The 17864-nt window shown below is 41.3% G+C and overlaps 1 protein-coding gene across 1 annotated transcript; it reads left to right on the top strand.

Annotated features, from left to right (window-relative positions):
• Window positions 1-305: 305 nt before the first annotated feature.
• DUSP6 (dual specificity phosphatase 6) lies at window positions 306-8202 on the top strand. The gene is made up of 3 exons (XM_070755799.1): window positions 306-1391; window positions 3225-3662; window positions 6760-8202. The coding sequence occupies exons 1-3, from the start codon at window positions 983-985 to the stop codon at window positions 7065-7067; spliced, it is 1155 nt and encodes a 384-aa protein (XP_070611900.1). The 5' UTR covers window positions 306-982; the 3' UTR covers window positions 7068-8202.
• Window positions 8203-17864: the final 9662 nt, after the last annotated feature.

Genomic DNA, 17864 nt, shown 5'->3' with positions numbered 1-17864 from the left:
GAAGGAAACTCGAGCCCCAGACGCGCGACTCTAGTGGCTGTGCCTTCCCCTCTCTTCCTCTCCCCCCCTCCCCGCCCCTCCCGCACCTTTCTTCCTTCCTCCCGCTGAGCTGCTGTTGCTGCTTGTTTGCACTCGGCTTATCCGGAGCGGAAATTCCTTTCCGTTTTTGTGAATGACAAACTCATTAACAATTCATCAACACAACCTGTTCCAGGCGGCCCGTTGCCACGGCAACCGCCCCTTCCGCGAGCGCTGATTGGCCGAGCGAGAGAATGTATCCATTGAGACGTTCCATGTTTGTATCCATTGAGGAACTTGCCTGGCGCTTGAAAAGAGGGGCGATAGCGTGCAGGGTTGATTTTAAAAGGGACATTGATCACGAGAGGACTTGGAGGGAAGGAAGGAAGAAAAATAGGAGGCAAAGAAATAGAGAGAGAGAGAGAAGCAGGAGGTGGGGGCTGAAGGCAAGAAAGCAGGAGAAAAGAAAAGGAATAGGAGCAGCCCACGCCATAAAAAGCTGCACACCGGAGCGGTAGACAGAGCAGTTAACGGCACCAGGGACCAGCCCCGGGTCTAGCTCAATTGCTCTACCTACCGTTTGTTTGTGCTGTGCAAAAAAATAGGAGGAGGGGGGCTTCAGCACATTTAATTGCAGCCCATACTTTCCCGGAGGTAAAGGGCGACGCTAATGTACCTAAACTAAGGGAGTCCCCGGCAACGCTCCAGAGAAAGCTCTCCCAAAGACGAGAGCAGCGCTTCGGCTCGCAACCGCGCACATACGGGTTGGCCGGCTCCCTTACCTGAAGGGCTAAGCCGGAAAAGGCGAGCGACGGGCCGAGGCTCGGAACCGACGGCTCCCTCCGCGCGCACTTCTCCCCCCCCCACCCCGCACACGGCTCCATCCCGCCGGTCGTCGTGGCTCTTCGGCTAGGGGCGCTTTGCGGAGCGGCCCCCCTAGCCCGGCCTGCCGGAGTCCTTCCTCATGCTAGATACGCTCCGCTCGCCGGTAGCCCCTCGCGCGTCGGACATGGCGATCTGCAAGACGGCGGCGTGGCTGAACGAGCAGCTGGAGCTGGGCAACGAGCGGCTGCTGCTGATGGACTGCCGCCCGCAGGAGCTCTACGAGTCCTCGCACATCGAGTCGGCCATCAACGTGGCCCTGCCGGGGATTATGCTGCGCCGGCTGCAGAAGGGCAACCTGCCGCTGCGCGCCCTCTTCGCCCGGGGCGAGGAGGAGCGCGAGAAGTTCGCCCGCCGCTGCGGCACCGACACGGTGGTCCTCTACGACGAGAACAGCAGCGGCTGGAACGAGAACGCGGTGGGCGACTCGGTGCTGGGGCTGCTCCTCAGGCGTTTGAAAGACGACGGCTGCAAGGCCTTCTACCTGGAAGGTGAGGGGTGAAACCAGGTCGGCTCCCGCGGTTTTATTTTGAGGGGGGGGGTGTCTTCTGCACCCAGAGCCGCGGCGTCCTTCCTCCCGCCATTCGTTTTGGACGAGAACGCGGTGGGCGACTCGGTGTTGGGGGCTTTTCCTCAGGCGCCTGAAAGACGACGGCTGTAAGGCCTTTTGCCTGGAAGCTGAGGGGTTAAACCAGGTCGCCTCAGCTACTTTCCCGCTTTTTTGAGGCGGGGGGGATTTGTCTTCTGCACCCAAAACCGCGGCGTCTCTCCCTCTTACCACCATCCCCGCTTTGCCTTTATTCCTTTAGCACCAGCCGACCGACACCCCCCCCCCCCCACACACACACACACATCTCCCGGGCATCTGGCCGGCCGGCGCCTTCGCCCTGCGTGGCCCGAAGCGCAGAAGCTGCCAGATGGCCCTGGAGTTGTAAAGAGATTATAAAAACCTCTCTCAGGCTTGAGTCTGCAAACCCTCCCTCCAACCCCTCCCCCCCTATCCGCCGCCCGTGTTTCCAATCCTTTGAACTAGTTCTTGAGGCAAAGCTTCGAAGCAAAAGCTCCCGCCTCTGTAAGTCCGTGGATGAACGGAACGTGCCCCCTTCTACTGTGTGTAAAAAAAAAAAAAAAGGAACTCTGTTCTTTGTTCAAGGATTCCCCTCGTAGGGAAAATCCCGATTCCAGAAAAGGCGACGTAGCAAGCGCCTGCCTCTGGCGTCAAACGCCTAGCGCCTGCCCCCTTCCAAAGAGAAAGAGCCCGCTCTCGGCGGGGGGGAGGGAATCCCCCCCCCCATCCGCAGCATTTTCACCTTCCTTCTCCAAGAATAGTCCAGGCTGTGAGGTTGTCAAATCGAGCATAATTGATTTAAGCGGAATAACATGCATTGCTTCCTTTAAAAAAAAATCCTCTTTCCTAAGCCACCAAAACCCTTCTCCGTCGAAAATATTCTTTCAAAGGAGCCTCCTGCTCTTTCAATTAAGGAAGCTTCTTTATATGCTCTGCAGGGTAAGGAAATCTTTTCAAGCAAAGGATGCCCTTAAGGGACAGCCAATTGTTCCCGCAGCATCTTTTGTTTGAAATGCCAGTCGGTAGCTCTGGCATCCCTAACATCAGAAGAGGTACTTTAACAACAGATCCTGTAATCCAGTTTCCGGATCAGTGATGAACTACAGTTCTTGATCCCTCTGCATGCTGCTGCTGTTGCTGCTGGTTGGAGTGGCATAAGCTTTGCTATTTGAAGGTCATCAAAATGTGGGGAGCTGAAGCAGGAGGGAAGGTGTGTAAGATTTGATTTTGTATGCGTCTAAGATTTGATTTGTGTAAGTCTACGGAGAGGGGCGGCATACAAATCCTAATAATAATAATAATAATAATAATAATAATAATAATTATTATTATTATTATTATTATTATTTTAACCACCTTGCACTGCCTGCTTAACACTGGAGCCATGTGAGAGCACAGATAAAAGCATCTGAATGGTTAAGCAATTGGGAATTTACTATGTATTCTTTAAAGAATACATAGTAAGTATTATGTAGTATTACATAGTCCTTAAAGAATAGAAGGTCTGAGTATAGTTGATGTACTGTGGCCGTTGGATCACCTAGAATCCAGTTACTAAGGGACACTATAGCTACTTTAGGTCTACTCCACAGGAGAGAAATATTTCAAAGCCTTCACTAATATCTGTGTGTTTACAGCTGTATCACTCCCTAAACAGTTTTCTAGTGCCCTGGGACGTCTGGCTCTAGCAGTTTGTAGGAGCTCTAAAGGGGAACTTGCTTTTAATTCCAACCCTTTCTTTTTGTTTCCTTCCCAGGGGGGTTCTGCAGATTCCAGGCAGAGTATGCCTTGCACTGCGAAACTAATCTAGACAGTTCTTGTAGCAGCAATTCTCCGCCTTTGCCAGTCTTGGGGCTGGGTGGTCTCCGGATCAGCTCTGACTCATCTTCAGATGTGGAATCGGATATTGACCGAGATCCTAACAGTGCCACCGATTCTGATGGCAGCCCTTTGTCTAACAACCAACCTTCCTTTCCTGTGGAAATCTTGCCCTGCCTCTACTTGGGCTGCGCCAAGGACTCTACTAACCTGGATGTTCTCGAAGAATTTGGCATTAAGTACATATTGAATGTCACCCCCAACCTGCCCAATCTCTTCGAAAATGCTGGCGAGTTTAAGTATAAGCAGATCCCTATCTCCGATCATTGGAGCCAAAACCTATCCCAATTCTTTCCTGAAGCAATCTCTTTTATAGGTAAGGTTAAAAAATAGTTCCTAACTGTCTTTTGTAGTACTGTACTTTTATGTTATTAGTAGCAAGCCTTTTTTTAAAGACAACCTCGTGCATTTTTTCAGAAATTTTTCAGATCACAAGAGATGTCTCTTGTTTATCCATTTCTGCTGGCATAATTTCAATTTATACTGTACAGTTGATGTTTTAGTTATTTATTGTCTTGTGAAAATGGATAAGGAAAAGAGGGTGGGGGAATTTTATTTTTGCTGTTACAATTTTAGGTTTTATTAAATGCTTTTTCTGAAGAATGATTTCTACATTTTATATTTAGTTCACTGCTTTTTGCGCTTTTTGTTTTTAAACTAGCAACAATTTGAGGCAGAATTGTACCAGAAAATAGAAATAGTCCAGGCAGTTATAATACTTTTAACTTAGCTTGATTGCTTAATTTCATTAGACCAAATATTTTTGTCTGTGATTGCAATCTTTTGTATATTATGTTAGAAATATATGCCATCAAATGTTAAAGTTTCAAAACTTTTATATGATTCTGATTGAAATGAATACCATCAAATTCAAAAATTACATAAGAGCATGGATTGGTTATTTCCATATTTATGGCATGATTTTTATCATTTAAATCATTCTCAATTCAAATAATCACTATAATTTGGATCTGCTCCCATTATGGTTGTAGTATCTGTGGGACATTGGCTAAGCAATCGTGGTTTAGCGAATTTCTTAAAATATGTTCAAATATGCCTTTTCTTGAGAATACTAGTTATTAAACATGTCAAATATATACCCAAGTAGCACTAGACACAAACACTTGTCTTTTCTCTATTCTTTGCAAAATGATCCAATTATGCTGGACTTCTTTTTCCATTTTGCCAGGCCCTTGTTTGCCAATGAATACTGTACTGTAGTCTGATGGAACTGTACTTGTAATAAGCAGAATATAGGTAATTTGAGCTCAGAAAGAAGAATTTGTGGGGTGGGAGCTGCAAATCTCCAGGCATTATAATGTATTTCTTATGACAAAGGAATCCATTTTCTAGCCATGTTGACATCCTGTTTCTCTTAATGGGCTGTCCCCTGTGACTTCTGGGTCTCTCTCCTCCCCCTTTAAACAGCTGAATACTTTCATTGTTTAGCTCCAGTGCACCACTCTTGTAAAACCATTTAATAGACCTTTGAAAACAAACCCAAATAAAATACATAGAAGTTTGGAAGAGGATTCTTTTCTTCCTTCCTCTTGAAAAATTTCTTTATCACCCACATCTGATCTAAACTCCTGTGTCTGACCAAGTTTCTGCAACAAATGATTTCTATAAAATACTTCTGCTTCCTTTTCCAATTCTATCTAGAGTGTGATTTTACAAAGACTTCTTGCTGGCACCCAGTAAATATAAGCAACCAAATTATCAGGACTTTCCTTTAGTATTCTATTTCAGATGAACAGTTATTGGGATTGTTCCAAAAAATTAAAAGATACAGTGGTACCTCTACTTAAGAACTTAATTCGTTCAGTGACCAGGTTCTGGAGTAGAAAAGTTTGTAAGTAGAAGCAATTTTTCCCATAGGAATCAATGTAAAAGCAAATAGTGTGTGCAAACCCATTAGGAAAGAAATAAAAGCTTGGAATTTGGGTGGGAGGAGGAAGGAGGGGGACAGTCATTGCTGAACGAAGGTGAGGTGAGGGGAATCAAAACAATCCAAAATTTTAAGGCTTAAAAAAAAAAGGGACTCTGAGGCGGAACATGCATCTCCCATGTACCCGGGGTGAGGCTGCCTCCCATACACTGCGTCAGAGAGAGAAACCCAGGCAGGCAAGAGGGCGGAACCTCCCACTCCTTTGATGATCAAAAGGTGACAGCGGCTGCTGCTGCTACCTGCTTCCTCTTCCTTCCCATGGTGAAGGGCTCTCCCCTTCTCTCGCTCGCTCGCTTTGCAGCCAGTGCCTTTCCTTCACTGTGGTAACTCCTCGGCTTTGCTGAAGCCGAGTTGATTCGGCTGGGGCGAAGCTCTCCCTTTTGTCTTTCCACGCCCAAATGCTCCGGGAGGCAACCTCGCACCAGAGGCAGGGCAAGGGAGTCACCACTGCAAAGTGATTTATTCCCTCTCCAAGCACCCAGAGAAAGGAAAATGCTACGTTCACTCTGGGTTGCCCAGAGCTGGGTTGCCCAGAGCGAAGGGAGTGTTTCTTTTCTCTGGAAGCTGGCAGAAATTTATTCCCTGTCCAGGCACCCAGAGAAAGGAAAATACTTTGTTCGCTCTGGACTGCCAAGGCCTCCTTAAACGCCACCGAAAGACTCCTATGGCAGCCCAGAAAAGCCCGAGATGGCCGGGATTAAAGGTGGAATGGCAGGAAACTGGCTGGGCCTTCGTGCCGCTCTCAAATTTCCTGGGAAATTTTTCCAGGCTCGGCTTCTTAAGAAGAGGCAAAAAAATTTTGAACGGTTCTTATCTAGAAAAGTTATTAAGTAGAAGCATTCTTAGGTAGAGGTACCACTGTACATACAAGGCTTCAAATGGTTCTTAAGAAGAGGCAAATAAATCTTGAACACCCGGTTCTTATCAAGAAAAGTTCTTAAGTAGAGGCATTCTTAAAGTAGAATTACCACTGTATTCTTTAATTAAACCTTGGTTTTAACTTCATTTGGAGTTAGAGACTTTGCCCTGCCAATACATTAGACATTTAGGCAAAAATAGATCATAACTACTTTTCTATGTGTATCCTTACATTGCACAGAGTAATACACATTTTAGTTGGGTACATATGGCTTGAGTGATACAGCCAAATCAAGATGGGATCATGCAATTTCACCATTTGCCTTTGACACCAGAGAATAAGCTTTATTGAATAGAAAGATGCATGCATAGAATGATCTACGCTTGAAATATGTTATTTCCTTGATGTATTTGGCTTTTGGGAAAGAAAAACTCAAGTATTAAAATATCATTCAGATCCGGGCATGAGAAGGTGCAGGTGGTTTTTAATAAATTATAACAGCAATTCGCTGATGTCTCATCTCACATCAGTTACTCATGTTATTTGAAACAGGAAACAAATGTATGACTTAATAGTCTCTTGTCTCTGTCTTTTTTCCCCCAACAGATGAAGCTCGTGGGAAAAATTGTGGGGTGCTTGTGCACTGCCTGGCAGGGATCAGTCGCTCGGTCACCGTGACAGTTGCATATCTTATGCAAAAACTCAACTTATCCATGAATGATGCTTATGATATTGTCAAAATGAAGAAATCTAATATCTCCCCCAACTTTAATTTCATGGGACAGTTGCTAGACTTTGAAAGGACTCTGGGGCTGAATAGCCCCTGTGATAATCGCATGCCTACCCAGCAACTATATTTTACCACTCCTTCCAATCAAAATGTCTTTCAGGTGGACTCTTTGCAGTCTACGTGAGGACCAACTGATCATCTATTCTTCCAACATTGGGTGTTGTGAGCATTCCAAAATGCTTATCTCTTGACAGCTAAAGAGAACTGCAATTCTTTTGTGGGCCCTATGTTTGGGCAGTAGCTGTCTCTGATTCAACACAATAAAGGTTACAACATTTGGAATCTGCTGTTGGAAATGAGGGATTTTGCTGGGTTTTCTCAGCAGGAAAAAAGACAGATACCGTTTCAAGTGGGACAGTATATTGTGTTCCATGCACAAAATACACTTAAGCAGTGACTTAAAATTTACAGTTTTCAAACAAAGATGGACAAGAATGAACAATATAAGTACACATCCATGTGTGTGACACTGGGAGAAATGTATTACATGCGTTTATAATATACATTGTCTTCAGTGAAGACTTGATTTTTTTATTATTATTAATACTGATTTAGGGGAGCCAAAGAGCTATTTCAGTTTAATGTATTTTGGAATATCTGTTTGCAAAGACCTTTGATATACTCAGCTTGATCAGTGTAAATGTTTTCAATCTCAGATAATGACATGAAAGTTGCAAGAGGAATGCTTGAAAAATGTATTCTCTGCATTTTCCAGTGAAAAGTTCTTTTGGAGCACAAATGACACATCATCTGCAGCATGCTTAATTTTATTGTAGAATTAGGCAAACTTTCTTGGTTATAAATGAATGTTGACCCCTTTGGGTTTGTTTATTCAATTTTGTGAATGAATAGTCTGTTTTATAGTTACATAATTTTTATTTTGAAGTGTGTGTGTGGTCAAATTGGTCTCATGGTTTTTCGGGGTAGGAGCCTTACCTTTATAAGTAATCCCTGTTGCATACTTTAAAAATGGAAAATCATTTCTTCAAAATGAAGGATATATGATAAATGCTAAACAGTGCATTATCTGTGTACAAACACTTCAGGGAGATTCACCTCAAATGCAATATCTCGCATTTATTTTTGTAGAAAACTGGAAGGGTGTGTGAATATTGTGTACCTATGTAAATGCAAGACGATCCTGCACATGATTGTCAATAAGAGAAAGCCTCAAATTTGCTAGTATGAAGTTGAGATGTTATTCTCAGTATGTAAGAACTTAAATTATTAATAAATGACTTATTTTGGTTATTGAGAAACCAGGTTGTTTTATGTATTATACAAGAAGATTCATAAGGGACCCCAAAAGCCAGGACCATCTTGTAATCTACAAAAGGCAGAATTAAAGTTTGCATGTATTTTAGTTCTAAAACAATCTTTGAGCCTGAATCAAAAAATAAGTTCTGGGCATGTCGACTTTTTTATATACAGTACTTCATTCGATGGAAATACCTGGTAGATTCTAGTGTGTCAGTCTTTATTGCATTATTTTCATTGCAATGTGTGCTCAGTGCAAGTTCAGGTAGCCTACCACCTTATATTTGGGCAAGAGAACATAATTTGAAAGTTAATTGTTTTGAAAATAAAATGTGTTTCTTATCCCCCCCCCCTCCATATTACTGGTTAGTGAATTACCTTTTCTGAAGTACGCCTTGTTAAGGCCAATTCTAACAATACAATTAGAAGAAAAAAGATCTGGGTATTTTAATGACTCAGAAGCTGAATGTTAAACAGCCATGATGCAATTAAAGTAAACGCAGCCTTGGGCTCAGTTAATAGAAGTCTTGGGTGAAATGAAGTCATCAATCTTTTTATCCAGAGTTGATTAGACCAGGTGTCTCCAACCTTGGCAATCTTCTTAAAAATTGAATAACATATCCTAAGTCCAACTTTTAAGACTTGTGAACTTCAGCTCCCAGAATTCCTTAGCTAGTTTTGCTGGGAGTTGAAGTCCACAAGTATTAAAGTTACCAAGGTTGGAGACCCCTGGATTAGACCACACTTAGGATATGCTATTTGTTTTTAAGAGGTGGCAAACTAGAGGATGTCCAGATGAGAGAAGTGAAGATGAGGTGCTTGGAGAGACTTGTTAAAGGTGATTGGACATCATTATCTTGGAAAAGAGAAGACTATGGGAACACATGGCATTTATCAAATATCTGAAAGGTTATTGTGTACAAAAGGAAGAAATAAATTTTAATTAACAAGGAAGTAAGTATTGGTTGGATTAAAAAAAAATCTCAATGGGAAGAGTTGTTCAACAGTGATGGAGATAATCTTGGGAACTCCTTCACTGGAAATGAAGGCCATTGAATGACCATATTCCAATAATGAATATGCTAAGCATTGTAATAATTTACCAAAAGCCTTGCATATTTCCCTAATTTTATGGCATATTTTATTTGGGTGAAGAGTTGTTGCCTTGTCTCACTTTTATTTAGAGGAGACTATTCCTGTTTATCATATCTTATTTACATGATATCTGCACCATCAACATATAACCAGGTTCTTTTGCTTCAAATAAAACTGAATGCAAAGTTGGTATTATGCATCCTCGCAGCATCTCTATTTAAAACTAGAACTCCAAACTATTTTAGCTAATATTTTAATTTAATCTAAACCTGTCAATTCAATATCTTTTCCTACTATAGTACAAAATTCTCTTTCAAATAAACCTCTCCCAGTATGCTAACATTCTTTGTTAGTTCAAAACCCTAAACTGCAGATGAGGAAGTCACTCTTTCAAATATCACATCTGCCACAAACTGACAAGGGACTATTTTACACCAGCCCTGATACTTCATCTGATATGATCTGCCTACTACGTGTCTGCTGTTTTTTAGTACAAATGTACTTTGGGATATTTCAGACTGCTGAAGTCCCAATGAGTAATTTACATTTTAATGACACAGCTTTGGTTTCATTTGCTGATCAATAGTAGAGACCAGATGACAATGGTGGTCCATCCTTGTGCTCCTTGATCTCTTGGGTTTCAGTTTCAATGGGTTGATCATGATATCCTAAACAGATCTGTGTATTGGGAATTGAGGCACCATTTTACAGTGGTTTTTGTTTTTTCTCTGGGGTCAGCTTTTTCACTATTGGTAGGTGGGGAAAGGCAGTTCTTCAGGCTTTTGTGGGTTGCTGAAAAGTTCTGTTCTCTTGTCCCACCAATTCAAAATATATAAGAAACTGCTGGTTGAGGCTATCCACTGTTGGGGCTCAATATCATCTGTATGTTGATACCTAATTATAACTTGGCTCAGTGCTGAACACATGAGGCTGTTGAATATCTGGATAGTGATCTTCACCCAGGCTTTTGGTGAGTATGATTAAATCCTTGTATTATTATTTTTCTTCATTACCATCTGGATATTTATTATTTATTAATTGGACTTTTATGCCGCCCCTCACCGAGGACTCAGGATATGTAATCTCTGCCACCTTTACTCTGTTTTTTGCTTTTGTTGTTTCAAATATTATTTGTAAACTCATTTCACTAGACATTGGGCAGCACATAAACTTAATAAAGTAGTGTCCATTATTACTGCAGCTGATTTTCAGGAAGTTGCATCCAATTAAACAAGACAAGATGTCTCTTTATAGAATTTCGAGATTAACAAAGTAGGGAGGGTCCTTGTAGGTCATCTAGTTCAACCCCCTGCTCAAGCAGGAGACCCTACACCATTTCTGACATGGTAGTCCAATCTCTTCTTGAAAGTCTCAAGTGATAAGGCTTTCTAAACATCTGACAGGCTTTACAAAACAGGAGATTTAATTGATGGATTTTGTGCAACACTTTACTTTTCATGGGATACCACGTTCATTTCATATAAATTTGTTCAATATCTTACATAAAGCATATACGTACCATTTGGAGCAAGCAGTAAATTGATGACATATCAAAAGCTGGATAGTAAAAATTAAAACACAGACGAAGAAAGCAGACCACGTGTAGCCAATGTGTCAGCAACAAGATTCTTCAATTAAACCGCTTCCCTTTCTAGTGATAGAAGTTGACCAAAACCATGAAAAAATTTTGTACCAGAATTTCCTCTATTTTAACCCCAGATTCTGCTGAATAAAACAAATGATACTTAAGCTATCTGAAACTTGTCTGTAAAAAATATGACTTCAGTAATCGAGTTGTCAAAGCGTGGAACTCATTATCTGACTCCGTAGTGTCATCCTTAACCCCCAACATTTTACCCCTAGACTATCCACGCTTGACCTCTCCAGATTCCTAAAAGGTCAGTAAGGGGCGAGCATGAATGCACCAGCGTGCCTTCTGTTCCCTGTCCTATATTTCTATCTTTACCTTCTCCAGCCCTATATCTTTTCTTTTATTCCTCCATTGATATATTTATTCCTATATCTTTTCTCATATATCCCCCATTGATATATTGTACTATGAGTATATCCTCTGTAACCCTCATTATAATAAATAAATAAAATAAAACATTAATGGTGGGGAGAGTTTCTTTCACAGGAGCAAAGCAAAATAAAATGAGTTACAGATTAATGCTTGGACACAAAGATTTCCCCCCCCTCCCCAGGTTAATTTATAGAAGCAAGCAACAAGAATGGCCATCTACTTTAACCTTCTTGTTCTTCCTTTTCTTTCCACAAATGTGAAATCACACAATGCTTTTGGATCTATAGTTATCATTCTGGAAGGACCCTGATTGTAATTTAGGACCGCGGGTTTCCTTTGCTGTCTCTGTCCGGTGTCTCTGTCTCTGTCCATTCAAAGCAAAAAATAATAATAATTGCAAGCTGCTCCAGCAATTTCCTGTCCAGCTGCATCTCTCTCTCTCTCTCTCTCTCTCTCTCTCTTTCTCTCTCTCTCTCTCATATGATCTGTGGATAAATTTAGCACTGTTTCCTCACTGTGGATTATTAATCTGCTTTCCTCATTTGAGCCTATGGAGCTCAGCTCCTACTGTTCCGTCGAAACCAACAGATGGCCTCCCTGCTACTTCCTCTCGTTTTGCTGTGGTTTTGCTGTCAGGCCACTTCTGAAATTAATAATGTTCCCTGGCTGAATGCCACAGGCCATTACTGGAAAAAGGAAGTAACACATCTGAATAGCAGGAAGCCAGGCAGGGTCACAGTGTGAACTAAACCAGCTGAGTATAATTTGAGTCTCTTCCATTCCGCAAGTAGGATGCTTGTCTTTTCTTTTCTCTCCCCCCACCTCTTTTTTAAGGACAGTGTACTTCAATATATCCCTCACGTTTCACAACCAATCCATCTCAATGAAAGCTTTCTATTCAACAGTTCTTCAAGAGATTGTGTAGGCTATTCTGGAGTGGTAGAGAGAAAGTCAAGATACTTCCAAGGAAGCTGGTGGGAAGTAATTATGTTTGATTTGAAGAACATTTTTAATAAGAATAATATTCTACATTATTTGCTCTTATTATTTACAGGTGTATTATTTACTTTTATTGGGCACAGAAAAAGTCTGAGTTAAAAAGGATGAGTATAGAAGTGAGGGGAGTCAGATTTAAGTGTTTACCTGAGATGTAGAGCTCAGGAATTATCCATTTACTGTTTAACCTACTCTACAGGATTGCTGTAAAATGGAACATGTTTTTCTTGTTCTAAAATAAACAAGAAAGAACAGGAAAATTAAATTGGGAAATTGTAAAAATAATAAAATACACAGTAATGAGAAGGAGAGGGGCGGCATACAAATCAAATCAATCAAACAAATAAATAAACAAACAAACAAACAAACAAATAAATAAATAAATAAATAAACAAACAGACAAATAAAATCTCTACTTTCATGCAGGACAGAATTTACAATCTATAGCAGGGGTCTCCAACCTTGCCGACTTTAAAACTTGTGGACTTCAACTCCCAGAATTCCCCAACCAGCAAAGCTGGCTGAGGAACTCTGAGAATTGAAGTCCACAAGTTTTTTAAGTTGCCAAGGTTGGAGACCCCTGATCTATAGCCTCTTGAATGAACAGTGTATTTCTTTGATGTAGATAAAGTCTATAACCCTTTACTTCACAGTGGATTTGTAACTAATAGGAACAAAATTAAAAGCAGACACTGGGGTTTGGGGGTTTTTTGTTTTCTGTTTTTACCACATTTATTTATTTATTTATTTATTTATTATTTATTTATTACTTGGATTTGTATGCCGCCCCTCTCCGAAGACTCGGGGCGGCTCACAACATGTAAAAAGACAAATCATAAGTAATCAACAATTTAAAATTTTAAAGATTTAAAAAACCCCACAAACTAACAGACTCACACACAAGCATACCATATATAAATTCAACGTGCCCAGGGGGGGGGGGGATGTTTCAATTCCCCCATGCCTGACGGCAAAGGTGGGTTTTAAGAAGTTTGCGGAAGGCAGGAAGAGTAGGGGCAGTTCTAATCTCCGGGGGGAGTTGGTTCCAGAGGGCCGGTGCCGCCACAGAGAAGGCTCTTCCCCTGGGGCCCGCCAACCGACATTGCTTAGTTGATGGGACCCGGAGAAGGCCCACTCTGTGGGACCTAATTGGTCGCTGGGATTCGTGCGGCAGGAGGCGGTCTCGGAGATATTCTGGTCCAGTGCCATGAAGGGCTTTAAAGGTCATAACCAACACTTTGAATTGTGACCGGAAACTGATCGGCAGCCAGTGCAGACTGCGGAGTGATGGTGAAACATGGGCATACCTGGGTAAGCCCATGACTGCTCTCGCAGCTGCATTCTGCACGATCTGGAGTTTCCGAACACTTTTCAAAGGTAGCCCCATGTAGAGAGCATTACAGTAGTCGAACCTCGAGGTGATGAGGGCATGAGTGACTGTGAGCAGTGAGTCCCGGTCCAGATAGGGCCGCAACTGGTGCACCAGGCGAACCTGGGCAAACGTCCCCCTCGCCACAGCTGCGAGATGTTGTTCTAATGTGAGCTGTGGATCGAGGAGGACGCCCAAGTTGCGGACCCTATCCTGGTGCATTTATATCAATTTTGTTGCTGTGCTTTAAAGCTTAGGAACCACCCCCACCCTCAATCACATTGGATAAAACAAAAGGAAGGAAGTAACAGAAGAAGTACAACATAGATAATTTAAAATATACAGATGTTAAAACAAACACAGTACAACTTTGTTTTATAGTTCATCAGTTTCTAACTGTTGCAATTACCCCCAGTCCAGTTGTATATAGTGTAATGTATTCAATTCCATCTTGAAAATGTAAGACAACAAAAACAATGGGTGTTAGGAGGTAGCAGCTCCCTCTCCTTAAACAACAAAGCAATATATTGATGAATTAAACATTATTGGAAAATCATTAAATTGTCATTGTCCATTGTATTTTATAAGAATAATATTTTGAAATAAGAAAAAAGCAGAAGTTATTGCAATTATAATCATTCAGCAGGGAAGCTCACCATTTTCTCATGCCTTTGGGGAAGAGTCCATATAAGTTTTGCCTTTTAGGGGACAAATACACACACACACACACTTTTAATACAAGGTTCCTATGCTTTGCAGTCCCAGATGCCTTTCCCACTCTGTACCTCTCATTCCTAGTCTCCATCCCACAATCCAAAGACTGAATTTTTCATTAAAGGTTAGGTACAGAATTTCGTCATAAGGTGTCGTTCTGAAATCTACTTGCTGCTCATGCCATTTACAGAAGGAAGCTAGAAAGCAGGGGGGAGTATAATTTTTACATGTTCTGTGTTTTTAAAAAGAAAAAAACCAATTCTCTATAACAGGAGTATTAAACTTGATTTCACTGAGGGTTGCATCAGGATTGTGTTTGACCTTGGAGGCAGGGGTGGGCTACTGCCCGGATGGGGGGGGATGCAGTGGGGTAGTGAACATGAAGCTCCACCCCAGAGCACCCAATTTGCACTGAAAGATGTTGAAAGAAAATGCAAGGTATCCTGCATAAGCCACACCTACAGTGTGGTAGTAAAAGTTTTGGTAACTTCACTGCTTGGAGGGCTGGACGAAGCTTGACCAGCTCAACATCACTTGTGTCGGGGAGCACTTGTTGTGGCCCAAGTGCTCTGCCAGAGGAAACGGGCTCCCAAGCTCCATTTTCATTGGCAGAGGCACCACGGGCCTGTACTTCATTGTTTCTAGGGCAGCTCTGGAACCAAGTTGTTAAATTCTTGCATTGGTCCTATATCCATATCATACTGAGCATCCTGAAAGAACATCAAACATACATATTTCTGTCTCAGAAAAGTTTATACAGTACTTTGCAACTTAATTTTTCTTCTTTTTTTGGAAATAGCAAGGTGTTTTGCATTTACTCTATCCAAACCCCCATCTGAACCCATTATTCTGATATAAGCCAAAATGGAAATGAGACGGGTGTGTGTGTGTGCAGTGGTTAGAGTGCAGCACTGCAGGCTACTTCAGCTAACTGTTAGTTGTAGTTCAGCAGTTCAAATCTCACCACCAGCTCAAGGTTGACTCAGCCTTCCATTCTCCTGAGGTGGATAAATGAGGACTCAGATCATTGGGGGCAATAGGCTGATTCTTTAAACTACTTAGAGAAGGCTGTAAAAACACTATGAAGTGGTATATAAGTCTAAATGCTATTGCTAATGCTATTGCTATCTTTTCATTTCCTAATATACGGCAATTAATAGAAGCCACACAGACATTTGCTTTGCATAAACACACCTAAACTGGGGTGGGGGTCATGAATGGTATATACAGGGGTGGACAAAAAAATGGGAACACCTTGAAAAATTATCAAAATATCTTTTAATATAGTGTTGCTCCAACTTTTGCGGCAAGTATAGCCTCAATTCTCCGATGTATTGATTCATGCAAATTGTGAATTGTTTCCAAAGGAATTTTATCCCATTCTTCAGTTAAAGCACCCTCCAGTTCTTTTAGAGACGATGGTGGTGGAAATCGACTTCTTACTTGAATCTCTAAAATCGACCATAAATGCTCAATAATGTTGAGGTCTGGTGATTGTGGTGGTCAGATAAGATGCTGAACTTCATTAGAATGTTCCTCGTGCCATTCTTTAACAATTCTTGCTCTATGGATTGGTGCATTATCATCTTGAAAGATGGCATCCCTCTCTGGAAACAGTTCTTGAACCATAGGATGAATTTGGTCGGCCAAAATTCCTAAATAGTAATGGCTGTTAATTCTTCCATGAAGGGAAATCATTGGCCCGGAGGATTTCCAAGAAATAGCACCACAGATCATCACTAAACCCCCACCATGTTTGATGGTTGGGAGAAGGCAGTCTGGATGAAATGATTCTTTTGGCTGTCTCCAAACGTAAACACAGCTGGAGGTCGGAAAAATGGTAAACGATGATTCGTCAGAGAAAATCACATTTTGCCACTGCTCGAGGGACCATTTCTGGTGGTTTCTACACCACTCTAAACACTTTGAAATATTTGTCTTTGAGAGCAGAGGTTTTCTAATTGCATCTCTTCCGTGGAATCCAGATTTGTGAAGCTCCCTTTGAACAGTTTTTGTGGAAACTGGGTTCTGTATGTGTCTATTGAGTTCTGCAGTGATTTTAGGAGCTGTGTTCTTGCAATCCGCTTTAACAATTCGCTTTAGAGTCTGACAGTCTCTCTCAGACAACTTCGACTTTCAACCAGACCTGTGCTTGGCTGAGGACGTTTTCCCTTCTCTTTCAAAAGCAGTCATTACTTTTGAGACATTACCTCTTGAAACGCCAAACATTCGGGCATTTTCTGTTATACTAGCACCTGCCATTCGAGCACCAACAATTTGGCCTTTTTGAATGTCTGAGAGGTCTGCCATTTGTAGAAGGTTATAACCAATTTCCTTAAATTTCTGTTAAAAAAAAGGTAGTTTAAAAAAACATATCAAATAACAGAATTTAAAAAAACATTAAAATATGTCAAGTTTTGATTGATTTGAACATGTTCAAACATTATGATGCCAAAAAGTCAAGTATTTCCATTTCTTTGTCCACCCCCTTGTAAGTCCTATAATAAGATTCATTACCTGGCTGTTAAAAATATGGTTATAGTTGATCCCAAAACTATAAGGGAGCAATGAGCATATGCTCAAAGGACTATACAGTGGTACCGCTACTTACGAACTTAATTCATTCCGTGATCAGGTTCTTAAATAGAAAGGTTTGTAAGAAGAAGCAATTTTTCACATAGTAATCAATGTAAAAGAAAATAATGCATGCAATTGGGGAAACTATGGGGGGGGGGCCTGGAGGCACTGTTTCCTCCCAGGAGATTCCTAGAGAAGCCCCATGGAGACTTCGCCCTGCCTTTTCCGGTTACAGTTTTGGAAGCTTGGGTTTGTAAGTGGAAAATGGTTTTGAGAAGAGGCAAAACAATCTTGAACACCCGGTTCTTATCTAGAAAAGTTCATAAGTAGAGGTGTTTTTAGGTAGAGGTACCACTGTATGTCTAATTGGTTCTAATTATAGGTAGGACTGCAACTTCATCCAAATATGCATATTTTTTTCCAGGTTTTTACAATGACCACATTATTTCTATATATGTGTACAACAGACATTAATGTGACTCCAGGAATAATCCTTTCTTTGAACTAGTATATCTGGAACCTCTCTAACAAACATATTCAATGAGGAGAAAATCTGTGGATTTTCCAATATGTGGTTTACAATGCAAAGTTGTAACTCTATGAGAAGTTTAAATTTAAGAACTTTAAGAACTGCAATTACTTGTAATAAAAGGTACATCTTAGAGATATTTCATTTATCAACACTTAGCATAGAGTAATGGAATTTTTTAATGCACACAGTGTATAAACTTTCTTTCAGCAGATGTATCTTTATTACCTTTAAGAGGTAATTGCTAAGTCCAAAAAAAGCAACCGTTTAAAAAGTAATTTCCTGACCATGAATGCTGTTGCAGTGGAGCAGCCTGTCTCTTGAAAATGTCAGTGTTCACTGAAGGTTTTCCAGTAAAGGT

This window comes from Erythrolamprus reginae, chromosome 6 (assembly GCF_031021105.1).
Source record: "Erythrolamprus reginae isolate rEryReg1 chromosome 6, rEryReg1.hap1, whole genome shotgun sequence".
Classification (NCBI taxonomy): Eukaryota; Metazoa; Chordata; class Lepidosauria; order Squamata; family Dipsadidae; genus Erythrolamprus; species Erythrolamprus reginae.
This window is presented reverse-complemented; position numbering and strand designations above follow the sequence as displayed.